Source organism: Miniopterus natalensis, chromosome 6, assembly GCF_054644295.1.
Source record: "Miniopterus natalensis isolate mMinNat1 chromosome 6, mMinNat1.hap1, whole genome shotgun sequence".
In the NCBI taxonomy this organism is placed as follows: domain Eukaryota; kingdom Metazoa; phylum Chordata; class Mammalia; order Chiroptera; family Miniopteridae; genus Miniopterus; species Miniopterus natalensis.
The window spans coordinates 31,683,272-31,699,245 of NC_142086.1; the positions used below are offsets into that span (position 1 = coordinate 31,683,272).

The 15,974-nt window shown below is 36.5% G+C and overlaps 1 protein-coding gene across 1 annotated transcript in view; it reads left to right on the plus strand.

Annotated features, from left to right (window-relative positions):
• Positions 1 to 15,974, plus strand: part of ALCAM (activated leukocyte cell adhesion molecule) — a 186,908-nt gene that overhangs the window by 121,957 nt on the left and 48,977 nt on the right. Inside the window, exons 2-3 of the mRNA XM_087818137.1 lie at positions 11,452 to 11,552; positions 15,348 to 15,567. Coding sequence (XP_087674263.1) covers positions 11,452 to 11,552; positions 15,348 to 15,567 — 321 coding nt within the window. The remainder of the gene's footprint in view (positions 1 to 11,451; positions 11,553 to 15,347; positions 15,568 to 15,974) is intronic.

Consider the following 15,974-nt stretch of genomic DNA (forward strand, 5'->3'; position numbering starts at 1 on the left):
TGCTCTGCTATAGTATTTGTTTTTAATTTAACTAACCCTTTACTAAATCAAAGTGTAGTAATTTTTCATGATGTTCATATTGAAATCCTAGTCTATTAATATCAGGGGAGGGTAAATATAGTTACGTTCTGCCTAAATTTCTCCATGTGTTAGGCAGGAGCCTCTGACAACAGATGCCAAAGTGGATTAAACATGCAAGGATTGTATCAGAGGAAACACTAATGTTAGAGAAAAATGAGGAGGGAGCTGGTGAGCTGAGGGAACTGTCAGACTGCAATGTGAATCTGACCCTGAGGAACGGAGGTTCAGTGGACATGTCCTAAGTTGTCGTGCAGTCTGAGGGACGTTCTTCAGGAAGTTGGGAGTCCTTGACTATAGTCAGACCTCAGAGGAGTCCCTTGTCTCCCAGAACCTTGCATGCTGTGCTCAATTGTGAGCGGGGAACAGCCAGTAGAAAGTGTGGCCTTAGCCCGGCCGGCGTGGCTCAGCAGTTGAGCGTCGACCTAGGATCCAGGAGATCGCGGTTCAGTTCCCAGTCAGGGCACATGCCCGGGTTGCGGGCTCAATCCCCAGTCGGGGCCTGCAGGAGGCAGCCGATCAGTGACTCTCTCATCATTGATGTTTCAGCTCTCTCTCCCTCTCCCTTCCTCTCTCTGAAATCAATAAAGATATATATAAAAAAAAAAAAAAGAAGAGAAAGTGTGGTCTTAGTATGAACTTGGTGATGGATATTAGAGTGTCTCAGTTGGGGTCCTTGGAAAGTTACATTCTCTGCAGTTGGGGGCTATGAGGTATATTTTCATGTCCATCAAACCTCACAAACCTTTTTTCCTTCCAATAATAAAGAAGAGGAAGCATTAATTTAGTTGATGCTTAAATGAGGTTGAGAAGCAGAAGCAGGTGAGATATGAGGCAAACTTTAGCAAGCATGGAAAACCAGATGCAGGTACTTTTCTCAGGAGGGGTGTACCTGTGGAGAGTTTAATAACACTGTTCATGTGCTTGGGTTCCTGTGTGATCATAGCTACAGAAGATCCATTTTCCTGTGGAATGAACCCATTTTCCTTACCTAGTTTCTTTCCATACCTGTCCATGAGAGCTAGCTTTCCAAAATTCTTCTGTGATGCATCAAACCATTTTCTAAATTAAAGCATAAATATGTCACATTTCATTTATTTACTTTTTAATTTATTTATATTATTGACAATATTACTGATGTCCCCCATGCCCCTCCCTTTGCCCCCCTCCACCTGGCCCCACCCCACCCCAGGCCTTCACCCCACTATTATAGTGTCCATGGACTATGCATACATGCACATCAGTTCTTTGGTTAAGTTCCAGTTGGCCTCTGGTACTATGAAATGGAGCACTCAGAGTTAAAGTCTTTGGGAGTAAGGGACAGTTTCAAAGCTGGAGACAACTTCAGTTTCAGATTTCACAAGATCTTTAGAACGTGCCGTCACTCTGACACCCTTAGAAATGATAAAACTGCCTTTCGATACGGCTTTCTTTATTTCTCATCACTACCCGTCGCCTTCCTAAGTCATCTTGTTCTCTTTCCCACTTTTCCTCCCACTCTTCAATTAAGAATGACTGTTAGGGAGAATGGAATATATAAAAAAGTTATTGTTAATATTAATAGATGACACAGTCGTGTCTCCGAGTTCATGCATTCCATCGTTGCTTCACTGAGCTGTCACTGTGGACGAGCTACCATGGGTGCTGTTTTCCGTGCTTACCTGGTCTTTGAGGTGACACAAGATCTTTGAAGTCTGTAAGATGATTTCAGTTTCATAAAACATATTATGTTGATTTCCTAGATGGAACTGTTTTTTACTTTTAAATTTTTATATTTTTTGTGGTTGTCTTCTCTTTCAAAAATGTTATTTTGGAAAATGTTTCTATTTCTTCTTTTCCCTCAAAACTAGAAAACTAGATTTTATGGTAAGCTGAGTTTAGTTCTTAAAGAAAGGGAAAATGCCGTAGAGAGCCATCATTTTCTTCCTATGACCTTAAATTATATTACAACGCCTCTGGGGAGTTGTCAATTAAAAGCATGGAATTTACACAAATCTCAGTCTCGGAAACCAGCCAGCAGTCTGTACCGAATATGTGGGAAAACCTATTAAATAGCTTTTTAACCTTTATTACTTACTGTGTTTGATTGAAATCTATATCCTCAGGAGACATAGGCAATGCTAATTGGGATTCATGTGAAAAAAAAGAGCAAAAACCTATTTCAACCTATGTAAACATTTTATGGTACCTAGTTAACACTTAATATGGAATATACCAGAAGTGAACATACTGGAAAAGATCATTCAACCAACCCAAAAGCAGAAATTTACTACTCCGCTCATTCAAGAGCCTTAACAATTCATTTGCTGTCACTGGTAATTCACTACCTCAATGATAAATTAAAATTCTCTAATGTGGTTGAATATTACTTTAAATGGTAAAATAATACAATTAGCACATGTTGTTATTAACTGTAGCTTTCTGTGAAAACAATGATGACCTTGTTAGCTAGAAGTCTTTGTGGTATATCTTTCCTAAGACGTTTTGAGAAATCATAAAACTATTTGAAATTTGTTGTGTGGGGATTTGGGAGTGTTATCAGGACAGCTTTGATTTTCTCAAATCAAGAGGTCTTTTAGTTGTTACACCATTAAATTACTTGCAGAAAACAAATTTAATAATGTCACAGTAAGTATGAACTCTTTCTGAAGGCAGACTCTAGTCTCAATTCCAAAAGTTTCCATTACTTCAGATGATGCAATTAAGGTCCTTTTTGAAGTGTTGTGCCTGCTATCCTGTCAATAGTGTTTTCAAGAAAACAGTACAGTTTTTGTTCTTGCTAAAAATAATTGAACTGTACTCACAATTTCAGTACAGTTTATGTCAAAATGCACAGGAAAATGTAAGTTTCACATTCACATACAGCTGATTCCCTTAAATAGTTAAACCTGGACTTTCATGCTCAGAAAATATCCAGAGCAATGGAGCACAGATGTATTCACTTCCCTTTGCATTATTTTAACCCGCAGAGTGTTCAAATACTGGTCTTTTGCTAAGCTAGTTCCCAGTTGAAGTCCTCAGGATCTGGATACAGGCAATGCAAGGAAGGGGAGCAGAAGGAAAATAATATTTTACTTATTATTTCCCTTGTATTGCATTATATTGACTAATTGAGTGGAGGACAATTATATGATTCTCCTTATATGAGCATCTTAAAAAAAATAGCATCAATTCCTAGATAATTAGGAGAAGTATGACAATAGACAATAGTCAATTTTATGAACTTCAACTGACATAAGTTATTAACTACCTAATTTTTTTCTTTTTTATAATAAGCAAACTATGTAGTATAAAGGAAGTTATATTTAAACAGTCTCCCATTTAGTCTTCTTCACTGTGAAAATCTAAAGTAAAATATAAAATATTGTCCTTTGCATATACAAAATTTAAAATTTTTGCTTCAGTGTTCACCCTGTCTCCCCTTTACTTCCCATGAACACACACACACACACACACACACACACACACAGAGCATTAAGTGTTTTTATTTAAATTGGTCCCTGCAAAGAGACCAGAGTTTTGGCATGTTGGCACAGACCCCATAGCCTAGTCAAAAATTCATCACCGAGGAATGATGACATGGTAAACACAGAGTTCAATTGTGGGACAAATGTGTGGGAATCCCAGTCTCATCGTTAGAACAAAGAATGTGAGGAGAGTTGCCAAAGAAACCTTCAAGTCTGGTGCTTTTAGTGACATTTCAAAAAGTCTGTATCTGTGCACTGTTTTGCCTAGTTGTTATATTCCATTAAAATTTTTTTAAAGTAAAAGTAGCTTTTTTTGAACAATTTTGAGATACTGGCTTCTAATCACCATAGTACCCCTCACCCTCACCTTGTTAGATTCTCTAGAATTTCAAAATATAGCACATGGCTTTCTGGACTGCTGAATGCAGAGAAAAGAACATGAGCTATAAGAGTATGTTCTTGAGAATTCTTTTCTATATAGTGCAGTGGGGCTTTATTTTACCCATCATTATTGAGCTCCTGCAAATGGTGCTACAACAGATTTCAAAATGAGTAAAACGTAGGCTTTTAAACACACACACACAGGCACGTACATGTAATTTAAAGTCCATGGGAGTAGGATTATCTGGTGGTGTTTGTTTATTTATTTATTTATTTATTTATTTATTTATTTATCCCTGCTGAACTTCCCAACCTGGAACAGGGATTGGCACAAAGTAGGCACTCAGTAGTCAATGAATGAATTAATGAATGAGTGAATGATAAAAAATTGTAAACACTTATACAGAGAAAAAAGAAGCAATATATTTGGCTCTCAGCTCTTTGCAATGGGTTCATGTATAATATGGTGGGGATATACACTTTATTTTATTATTGCCACGTTAATGCACATTTAGGTTACCCCAGTTTTTTAGTATTCAAAATAATGCTGTATTATCTTTGTATACAATTGTGCACTTGTGCAGGATAGATTCTCAGTGGTAGAATGACTGGATTGAAGGGTATTAGCCTTTTAAAATTGGTTGGGACCATCAAATTGTGCTTCTATAAGTGCTATTCAATTTAGAATGAACCTTAAATGTTTTATTTTTAATCAGTGTTCCCTTTGACAATTTGATGGAAGTTTTGAATTCTCTTTATATAAAAACAAATGTTTGTATGCCACAGATTTTTTGGGCCTTTTAAATTACTTTAGGGGAATCATCAGTACCCTGAAGTTCATTTATTGGACCTCAAGTTGAGAAATTCTAACAAGCACAGTAGAATCTACACATTTGCTGATTTAAAATTTATGTGGCATCTCTCAAAGAATAAAAATAAGCATCTATGACTTAAATCAATTCTGTTGCTTTAAAAAAAAATTCTATATAGAATTTTTGCTTATAATTTAATGTAGCCCCAAAAGGAACCCAAATGCTAGTGTTGATGGTGAAAGAAAAGAGAAAGTAAAGAGATCAAACAGTTTATTGCATTTAATTAGGGAAATTTTATATGTATTTATGAATTTGGAGAAACTACCAGTCTTAGGACATATTCCTTATGAAGGACAAAGATTTACTATGTAGAAAATGGAGTTTGCCTTAAAAGAGGAGACCAAGTGTCACTCAGTGCCTCTACATGGTCCCTGACTATGCTATTCTGGTGACATAGCTCTTATCTTCCCATCTACAGAAACATTGATTAATGTACAAGAGAAATGAAATTTCTCCAAGAAGCTTTTGCCAGTTCCTCAAGCTCATTGCTGGGATTCCTCTCTGTGCATTCTGCAGCACTTAGTTAACCTATTAAGCAGCGCATACAAATTCCATCATGTTCCTGGAGGAACAGGCCTCGCTATTATTATGTGTTTTCTCTGCAAAGAACACCTAGCAATGTGCCTGAAGTAGGTGCTCAATAAGTAGATGATGCATGAAGGTATAAATAAGTGATTTTTTGAGATAGGCCTTAAGGATATACAGAAATTCAGCCAGAACCTAAGGAACAATGATAAAATGAAGGAGAGATGGGGCAAAGCCTAAACTAATTGGGAAGCATCGTGACTTATCTGGCCTCATAAATCATCCCATGCTTATAGTATAATGAGCTATGGGGAAATGGCAAATTGAGAAAATAGCTTTCAGCACTCTAGTGCAAATACTGATACTCTGTTTTAAAATTGGCATTGTTTTTATAATCTCCTTTGTAAGACATAATATGGACTCTTAAATTGACCTATACTTTTTAAATAATTAAATATTTTGAATACCAAACTTAGAAAGGGGTAAAGAGTACATATTTTAAAATATATTTCTGTGTACCAGCAGTATTTTATAATTTAATAAGATGGCCCTTTTCCCTCTAAATGCTATTCCACAATGGCCTCACCATTGTATGTAAAGATATAATGTAATGCATTTATAGAATTGTAGGAACTGATGAGAGAAAGAGACAGGAAGGATTACTGATTTCCTTATTTTCAGGGATTGTACCATCAATACCTACTTTATAGTATGTAACCCTTTGAAAGGCAATGCAGAAAGTAAATGTTAAACAAATGTATCCCTACTTCAGATTCAGCAAAGGTACACCTTAGCCCCCAACTAAGTTTATTGAAAGGAAACTGAAAAAGGGAAAGAAAGGAGAAAAACGTTTTTCTCTATTTCTCAAAATAACATTAGGTTTCATCAGCTAATGTTTTCCCATCTGCCATCCATTCCACATTACTTGGGAATTACAGGACCTCCTAGCACATGCACACACACAGAGTCTTATTTGTTTTATATCACATGACCTTGACAAAAGTCTTAAACTCTTGTTTAATGCAATAAAGTATGGGAAGAAATGTGAGATAACTTTGTGTCATTGAATCATAAAATCACAGGTTTGGAAGATACTTTAAAGCCATCTACTTCCCCCTCTATCAACAGAACTATGATATATTATCATATTAAATAAAATGTCATGTGGATAGTTTAGAAAGTACATACAGCATGTGTAATTTGTGTTTGATTGTGGCACATGAGTTAGACTTGTTAGACAGAATGTTTCTTGACGTTTCTGTAAAGAGATTGAATCTCAAATTCCTAGAGTCAGGAATCAATGCCCCTTTAATATAAGATGTTTTGTGAGGAGAACAAATTTGAATTTGATAATAATAAGTTATTATGGGCCATTTCTGGATCCATCCCTTCATTTATATTCAGTCCTGCTCAATATTATTTAGTCCTACGCTAAGATTCTATTTTGTAACAAAGATCCCTTTACTGGAAACCTCAGTTTTATTGAATGAAGGAGGCCAATGGTTGAAAGTCAAAACCAGTGGTTCTCAGCTAGACTGGAGTTTGGGGGCTGGGGCATTTCCTCTCAGGGCACATTTGTCATTTGTGAAGATTTTCTTGTCATAACTGGGGAAGGGTACTATTGGCATCTGATGGGCCATCTGATGGGGACTGTCCTGTGTATGTTCCACATACACAGGACAGTCCCCCAAGATAAATATTTATTCAACCCAAATGTCAGTGGTGATGAGGTTGAGAAACACTGCTATAAACTGATGTAACAAAATATTTACATGTTTTAGTCGAGTTGTACATATCTTAATTTGCTAATAAAGCATATAGAGACACTAGCATGTTTACCTGTCACAGTCATCAAATAAATGTGAAAGTAACTTCTAAAAATAACTTTCTTATTTCTACTTACTTCCTCCCCAACAATACATTTGCACAAACGAATTAAAATTTCTGTTGAACTTGGAGTTATTTCTTATAAGCTCTGAGCCAATTGTATTTTATTGCCTGAGATTCTATATGTCAGAATTATTTGGTCAGGAGATTTTTCTTATGCTGTGATTTTCCCATGTATTTCACCAAATTCTCCTATGTAGCTTTTCCAGTTATATTGTTCTTTATCTTTAGTCAATAACTCTTCATAAAAAATACTTAAATAATTACACACAGCTTTTCAAATATAACATGTTTTTATCTTATTTTATGTCAGGACATTTTGATAGAAACAGTAGTATTAATAATTTATAACAATATTTTAAATTTATAGAACATATTGAATACAGAGGTTTCTAGCCCATTTTAAAGTATCTTATAATATATGCATATACACATAGATATAACATGTATCACATAGAAATGCACATGCTTGTGCACACACAAATTTCTTCTGTATTTTATATTTAACCTCTTTGAGGAAGGACATCATAGGCATTCTATATTTGCAATAAAGTCCAATAATCTCTATACTACAAAACTATGAATAATTTAACCAACTAATATTACAGGGAGAAAATTGCAGAGGCATTCTAGTAAGCTAAATTTAATTCAGACTTGGCAATCCAAAGATAAAATCTCTTCTTCGAAAAGTATAAACAGAATCATTTGTGTTGACAGTTCCTTTGAGCCTCACTGGAACTTCATCATCTCAAAAACTGAGACATCTTTAGAAATCAGGATTCTGGTTCATCACCAAATCACAGTTGTCTTTGTAGCTCTTCATCCCTAGGGAGTTAGAGAGATTCGCTTTCTCCCAGGTTCAAACATTTACTCCCCGTGTCAGGTGAACCTGGAAGTCAGTATACTCTTACCAGAAGAGGAAGGCTGATGATTATAACAAACTTGAAAATTATTTTTAAAATCATCATGATCGTGGACCCCAATTCCACCCTACTGATTGTCATTCATTCCGCCCGAAGTCTGTGGACCAGCGCTCCTGTCTGTAACTGTTGGCCTTTTACCTACTGGCCTCATTCATGTCACGTCATATTTTCCTTATGTTTGTTAGGCTCTAAAGAGTCCTGTGCTGGCTAATTTTGGATGTCAAGCTGTCATTAAAAGGCCCAATGCATGAATTTTCAAATAATTTTAAATTATCTTTGCTTTAAATGATCGTGGTGGTCATCATTACAAATAAGGAAAAGGTGTTTCATAGTATCAATTGAAAATCACAGAGCACAAATAATCCTTAATTTTTCTTGATAGGGAAAGGGAGGGATGTTTTCTGTAGTTTCATCCATGAACTCCTACAAAAATGTTTGCGTTGTGCTGTTTCTCTTCAAAGAAGAGAGTGCCATCCTAGCAGAAATCTATGTTTTCTATGCATCAGAAATAATTTATGACAGCCTTGAGAGTACATGGTAGGAATAAGAATTCTCACATTCCCAGTGTTGTCAATTACTTCCTGATTTTCAAAGGTTAATTTGATAACAAAAATGGAAAGGACTCCACAAAGTTCAAATGAGAAATTGCCTTATTAGATGCCCTTTTGATTCCAGGAGCTGCTCCTGGGGATGCAGGGACTAAACATATATGGTGCCTTCCCCATCATAACTTCGCTTTCATCACTAAGACACTACAGATTTGAAATTCCTAGAGCTTTAAAATGTTTAATAAAATTTGTATGTGTTTATAAAGTTTTTAGGGAAGGTAAAAGAAAAATAGTCTGTAAGAAAGCGTGAAGCATTAAATTTTTGGAAAAGGAATTTTCTTATTTCTCTGTATACCTGGCAAAGGATTCACCTCGTTGGTACCTAAGCTCTGTAAGTTGTTTGCACTTCTTGACCAACCATGGGAGCATCTTTAGTTGTCAAAAGATGTGCTGTTATAATGATAAGAGATCATTAGAGGCGCGTGTCCTGCCATAATCTAAGGTATAGGTCCAGATTATCCAGATTATGTTAGAGTTATTACATATTCAAGCACCTTGCTATAAACTGAAGAAAAAACAAAACATTAAATCACAAAATGGTTTCCTTCGCTTGGCATACCTTTCCCTGGTTAGTGCATAAACAAGCCTTAAAATACAAGATAAAAGGTCCATATTTAGAAGCTAAAGCATTGTAGAAAATGAGTATTGTATTGTGAAATAAAGCAATTTCTTAACTCCAATTAGTTTACATGTCTTCAACCACATATCTAAACCCTCACAATTTTTATTTTAATTAAACTGAAGAGATCATCTCTTCATTTACAGGCTTATACTTTTTGATAGTTTGAAGTTAAAAGGAGTTACAGTTACAACATGGGAAAGAGTAAACAATTCAAAAGTTATTGAGGTAATTTTTTATTTTAACACTGAAAGTACAATAAACAATTTTAGTAAACTTCTTGTCTCCAGTAGCAAGTGAAAACCACATTCTCATGGGTTATACCTTGTATTCTTTATTTTAACAATGTTAAAAATGCTGGAAACTAGTTGTTATGTGACACAAATACATAAAATTTGTGTTCTTTGTAATGTTTTTTTCCACTGGAGCAAAATTGCTTTAAAGGGAAATAGCTTCCTCAACTGATAGAATTTTAAAATAGGGATTTTATTACTTTTTTCTTTTTTTACGAAGGTTCATGATTTTTATCCCAGTATGAAATTTTGTGTGTGTTGTGATTGGTGGGCAATGGTTAAATATGGTATGTTATTTATGCGTTGCAAATTGCCTTAGCTTTGCACTTTAGCACCACCTGGTGGACAAAATATCATTTTTTTCTCTACAGTTAAATGTAGTCTTTTCACTCTATGTCATATCTTAATTATAAAAGTATTTAATCTTAAGAACCACTGTAAACAATATGAAGTAAAAGAAAAAAATCTGAGATGTTTCCTAAGTACTATTGACCAGTTAAGTGTCTGAGTTTTTTAAAACTTCATGAATATATATGGATTTGAATAGTCTATTACATATGCAAAATGTGTGGGGTTTTTATACATTTTAATTTTTTATCATTTACATATTTTTATCGATAAATAAATAATTTAATTTAAACTAAGAAGTTTTCAGTGCATTATTTGCAAATTATGGTTTTAAGTTAGATTGTTTACACTTTGTAAATACTTTATAGAGAATTTTCATAGAACACATTCTTATTGTGATGATAGTTTATGTACAATTAAAATTAAAACTAGTATTTTAACCACTAATACTATAAAATAAGCCATTTTCATGCTTATTTTTCTACTTATAATTAAAACTTAGTGTGGCCTTGTATCTATTAGTACTTAGTTTTTAATACTTCAAAAATTTTTCCAGAAGATAAATATGATGATATTTCCAAGTGAAAAACACAATTAAATTTAAATTTAGTTCTGATAATTTGATACATGTTTATCTTTGTATAGTTCCACATTTCTGTGAAATATAGTGAATGTTTTTCCTTGAAATACAGAGAAAATAACCTTCAGATTTCACTTTTTTTTGGAATACACTAATATATACTCCCTGATAAAGTCAGGGGAGGGGCTGTAAATTTTAATTGTGTGATATTCACAGGCTTAGTAGCTAAATAAGAGCTGATGATATTTAGATAGTAAATATGTTCTAGCTTCACACTTTTAGTATGTCATTTAAGATAAAATTATAATAAATAATCTTCATTAAGATAGGCATCTTAAACTGAAGTTATTTATAGTAGCCCTTCGCCCATTCATGGTTTCACTTTCTGAGATTTTGGTCACCCATGGACAACAGAGGTGAGAAAATAGTAAAGGGAAAATTCCAGAAATAAAGAATTCATAAGTTAAAATGAGCACCATTCTAAGTAGTGTGATGAAATCTTATGCTATCCTGCTCTGTTCTATTTTATTGTTAGTTATTACTGTTAATCTCTTATTGTGCTTAATTTAGAAATTAAACTTTATTGTAGGTAGTTTACAGTTGATCATATGGAACAATATACAATAACAAATAATAATACAAGGATAAATTCCGTGTTTCCTGTACTCACAACTGTAAACTTACTTTTGCCCCACCCTGTATATATATGTAGGACAAAAACATAGTACATTTAGGGTTTGGTACTATCATTAGTTTTAGGCATCCCTGGCAGTCTGGGAATGCATCCCTGTGGATAAGGCAGACTACTGTACTTTGTTACTTCAAGAAAATACTTAAACTCTTCCCTGTCTTTCCCCCCTTTTTCCTAAGGCCTTGGATTGTATACTGTAAATTCAGCGTATGGAGATACCATTAGCATGCCTTGCCGACTCGACGTACCTCAGAATCTCATGTTTGGCAAATGGAAATATGTAAGTGCAACCTCCCTTGGATTTGATTAATTGCCTCTAGTTTTTTAAATAAAAGTTCTTCCGTGAATGCCTGTGAATTTCAACTGAACATATTGGCAATATTCAACTGTGGTGCAAACGTAAGAAGGTAGAATCCATGTGTTGAGCATGTAAAAAGAATAATTCCTAAGCCTTACATAACAAATGCTGTTTTAAGATAAATCCAATAAACACCTGATTCTTAGATCACTGTAGTCTGGAAAATTCAACCTCGAGTGTTAGAGGCCGAAGAAAAGACAGAGTTCCAGAGTAAAATGAGTGGAGTACAGGCTAGAGCTTAGTGGAGGACAGACCTGCATCTGCTTAGTTTGGCTGCTGCGAAGGCCGGATGCACCAGTAGCCAGCATAGCCGAATATTCACGGAAAATTAATCATCAATATTAGAAGTTCATTTCTGATTCTCTAGTCTTAGAACTGTATTGATGCGGTAGGTCCTTTTTACATTTGACTCTGTTGACTTTATCTACTTCTTGCAGATATTTTTTTGAATAGCAAGGTACAGATGGGTCTGGAAGTGGAGGGTCGATGTGGAGTGGCTCGGTAACATCAACTGACAAAGTGTCTCAGTTTCATTACCAGAGCCAACAAAAGGTGTTCTATGGGGCGTGATTTTTCCAGTGCTGCATCACATGAGACCCATGGTAGTCTGCACGCTTAAAATAGGCCTATGTTTCCTTGAACATAAAGGCAAATGTTCCCCAGGTCCTTGAAATACTGAAAGATATTTGAATAGGAAAATGATCTGATGGTCAAGTAATTTTTGAAGTTCCTTTATTGCAACACTTCTCAGAGCCTTCCTATGTTAAGGTGCATTATGAGTTGTCTGAGTTTGATATATTTCTTAGGTTTTTTTAACCGTACAACTCTTCCCCCTCAGATATCTGCAAACATAAACATTCTACAGAACACACTTTGGGAAATGTGGGCAGTGTGCTTAAGGCTGCACCCAGAGAGTGGGACGACATGCGCTGTTAAAATGTGGCTTCTGAAGTGGGACCAGCGTGTTCCACCACACACTCACTGTGGGGCTCTGCACAGCGAACTAATCCCCATTTTCTCAAAGACAAAATGAGAGGATAAGAATAACCTCCCATGCAGTGTTGTGAGGGTACATGCAGTGTTGTGAGGGTACATGAAGTAACGCATGTCAGAACAGTTACATGGTGCTTGGCATGTGATAGTTGCATGAAAAATGCCAGCTGCTGTGGCTTTGGGGCTGCGAAGCTGAAACACTCTGTGTGAAGGGCGTGCGAGGCGAGCAAGGAATGAGGCCACGTGGCACTTCTCCGTGCTCGCCGCCTGTTAGCCAGCTCACGTTGAAATGTTTCTGGTTTCCTGTAAAAGTGGACGTATGAAGTTGAGGCCTGTGAGAACAGAGTCTTTTTGCACCCCTAGAAGCCCTACGGTCTGGAGACTCCCACATAATTCACCTGTGGAGTCAAATTTACTGCCAAAATAAGTGGAACACAGATGGCGAATGGAAGCTTCCGTGATCGCAGACTTTTCTGAGGATAACCCAGAGAATAATTTTCACCTAAACGGAACTGGCACAATGATAGTGGAAACAAACAATAATGGCAATTTTCAAATTGTTAATTTAGTAAAAAGCTTCAGCTATAAACTGATGAGATGCATTTGATGTACCATGTGCTCTAAAAATTGTTGATTTGCAGGCATAGTGTACAAGCTCTAATTTAATGTAAACTGGAGGACAAATGGCGGGTTTGGAAAGAGTGAAAGGGAGCAAGTATTGAGGAAGGATGGAGCACCCGTCCCCTACTGCATGGCAGTCTCCCAATGAGTGAGCCCCCCTTTGCACTGTGCTCCCCTTCGCACCCCTCTCTTCCCACCTCTTCACAGTATCTGCCTCAAGGCCTGGTCTGGATGTGGCACCTAACGGCTACAGAGAGTGGTACTGGGTGCTCATAATAGAGCCAGACTGCCACGCTCCAATTTTGCTTTGCTGAGATACACTAGCTGGGCCTTTGGAGAAGTTATTTAACCGACCTCTGTCTCCATTGTCTAGTCTGCAAATGGCACTAATGTCATAACTCTAACTTACAGGGTTGTTATGAGTATTAAGTCAATTAATGCATGGAAAGCCCAAAGAAAGTACCTGGCATATAGTTAAGTACTCAGAGAATAGCTATTATTTATTGCATAAGCGAATGAACACACAAATTTAAGGTACTGTTCTAACATGTCCTTTAATGAGTAGTGATTTAGGGCAAGGATTTGCATTGTAAACCTGTGAGAAAATTAAAAGATTTAAGGAGAATATTATTGATTTATTTATATATTCAACCAACTAAAGTTTTTGAACTCCAAGATTAGCTTAGTAATTGCATTAGTGTGAATCTCTGTAACAAAATACCAGAGACATGGACTTAAACAAGAGATACTTATTTCTCACAGTTCTGGAGGCTGAGAAGTCCAAGACCAAGGTGCTGGTTGGCACATCCAGCTCTTGGTGGGGGTCCTCCTGATTTGTAGACAGCTGACATTTTGCCATGTGCTTATATAACCTCTTCTTTGTGCTCTCACCGAGAGACCAGCACCACCCAAGTCTCATACCCTTCTTATAAGGTCACTAATCCTATAATGAAGGTGCCTTGGCCAGGGCCTCATCTAAACCTAATTACCTCTCAAAGGCTCCACCTCCCAATACTAATGGACTGGGGGCTGGGACTTTCACATGAATTTGGTGATGGCATTTAGTCCAGAACAGTAATAAATATTAATAATTTTTTTTAAATGTAACACCTTAAAATTCACCATGCACTTTAAAATATTTTATCATGTTTTATTTTCTCAGAGGTCTTGTGAGGTAAGTAGATTCCCCCTATTTTTTATTAAATTCCTTAATAGGTAAGAGAATTCTTGTGGGAGCAGAGGAAGAAATGAATTATATGTCTCAGTGCTTTTGGCAGAGCTGTGTATGCCCAGGTTATATTTTATTTTGATAATAAACTTTCATATGAAAGTGCTCTGAGCTAAGTTTTATGACTCAGGTAGGAAAATTATGGATTTTAGTGATTAATCTGCTTCTATTGCTAAATGGATGTGATTGTTTCACAAGGGCAAATACCGTTCCTCCACAAAGAGTCATTAAACTATGCTACGTGTAAAGGTCAGCTGTGTCAGTCTTGGCTGAAACAGAGAGGTATGGACATTTAAAGTATGTGGCTTGAAGTAATGAATATGCAAAAGAGAACTGTCCATGACTGCCAAATGCATGTTTGCAGCTCAGGTGTACGCTTGCTGTGATGGTTAGCTATCACTTTGGACACTTGTATATTTGTTTGCATCTATTTTTTTTCCTTTTATATTAAACATAAGACAAGCTCTTGTCAGTTTTAAAACAGTCACTAATTCTGCCCTCCAGATGTAGGAAAAGCTCAGATTCCTAGAGCTTTGCCCCTTCCTCTTCAGATATATATATATTATTGTTGACAGTACAACAGATGTCCTTCATTTTTGCCCCCTCTACCCAGGCCCCACCCCACCCCAGGCCTTCCCCACATTATTGTCAATATTTAAGCTGATACCTTTTAAAAAACATACAGCTTCTCTTATGAAGAGTAATTTTCTGTACCCAAAGATTTATGTGAGGCTTGTATCCAAAATTATTCCTCTTGGGCACAACTGTAAATATCGGTAGAAGAATATGGCCAAGGAAATACTGTTATTCTGGATGTGATGCTGAAACACCTGAACATGCTTGCTTTTAAAATGTACTGTTGTTTTAATTTTTAGGAAAAGCCCGACGGCTCCCCAGTGTTTATCGCCTTCAGGTCCTCTACAAAGAAGAGCGTTCAGTATGACAATGTACCAGAATACAAAGACAGACTGAGCCTCTCGGAAAACTACACTCTGTCCATCAGCAACGCGAGGATCGGCGACGAGAAGAGATTTGTGTGCATGCTCGTGACTGAGGACAACGTGTTCGAGGCCCCTACAATAGTCAGGGTGTTCAGTAAGTAGTCTGCAGTGTAAGTGCTACGTGGGATTGACGGCTGGTCCTGGAAATGTTCTTAAGAAAGGAGAGGACTGTGTAGGGTCCCACAGGCAGGCGTCCCTGGGAGAGGAATTCTAGCCATCTTCACTCTCCTGCGTGCGGCCAGGGAGGGAAACCAGTAAACCCTGAAGTTCAAACAGGACTTTCAGAGTGAGGGACTAAAAGAATATTCTCTGTTGTTTCATTGGGTAAAATTTCCTGTGATATGAAGTACTAGTATGTGGAAATTGGCACGTGATCTTTATAGTCACGGACATGTACAAATAAATGTTCTGTGATATGTACATAGGTACATGATACGCATACAGAATCATGCATGTCATGCATGCATATATGCTATGTGTTAGGCAGAATTTTTATACATA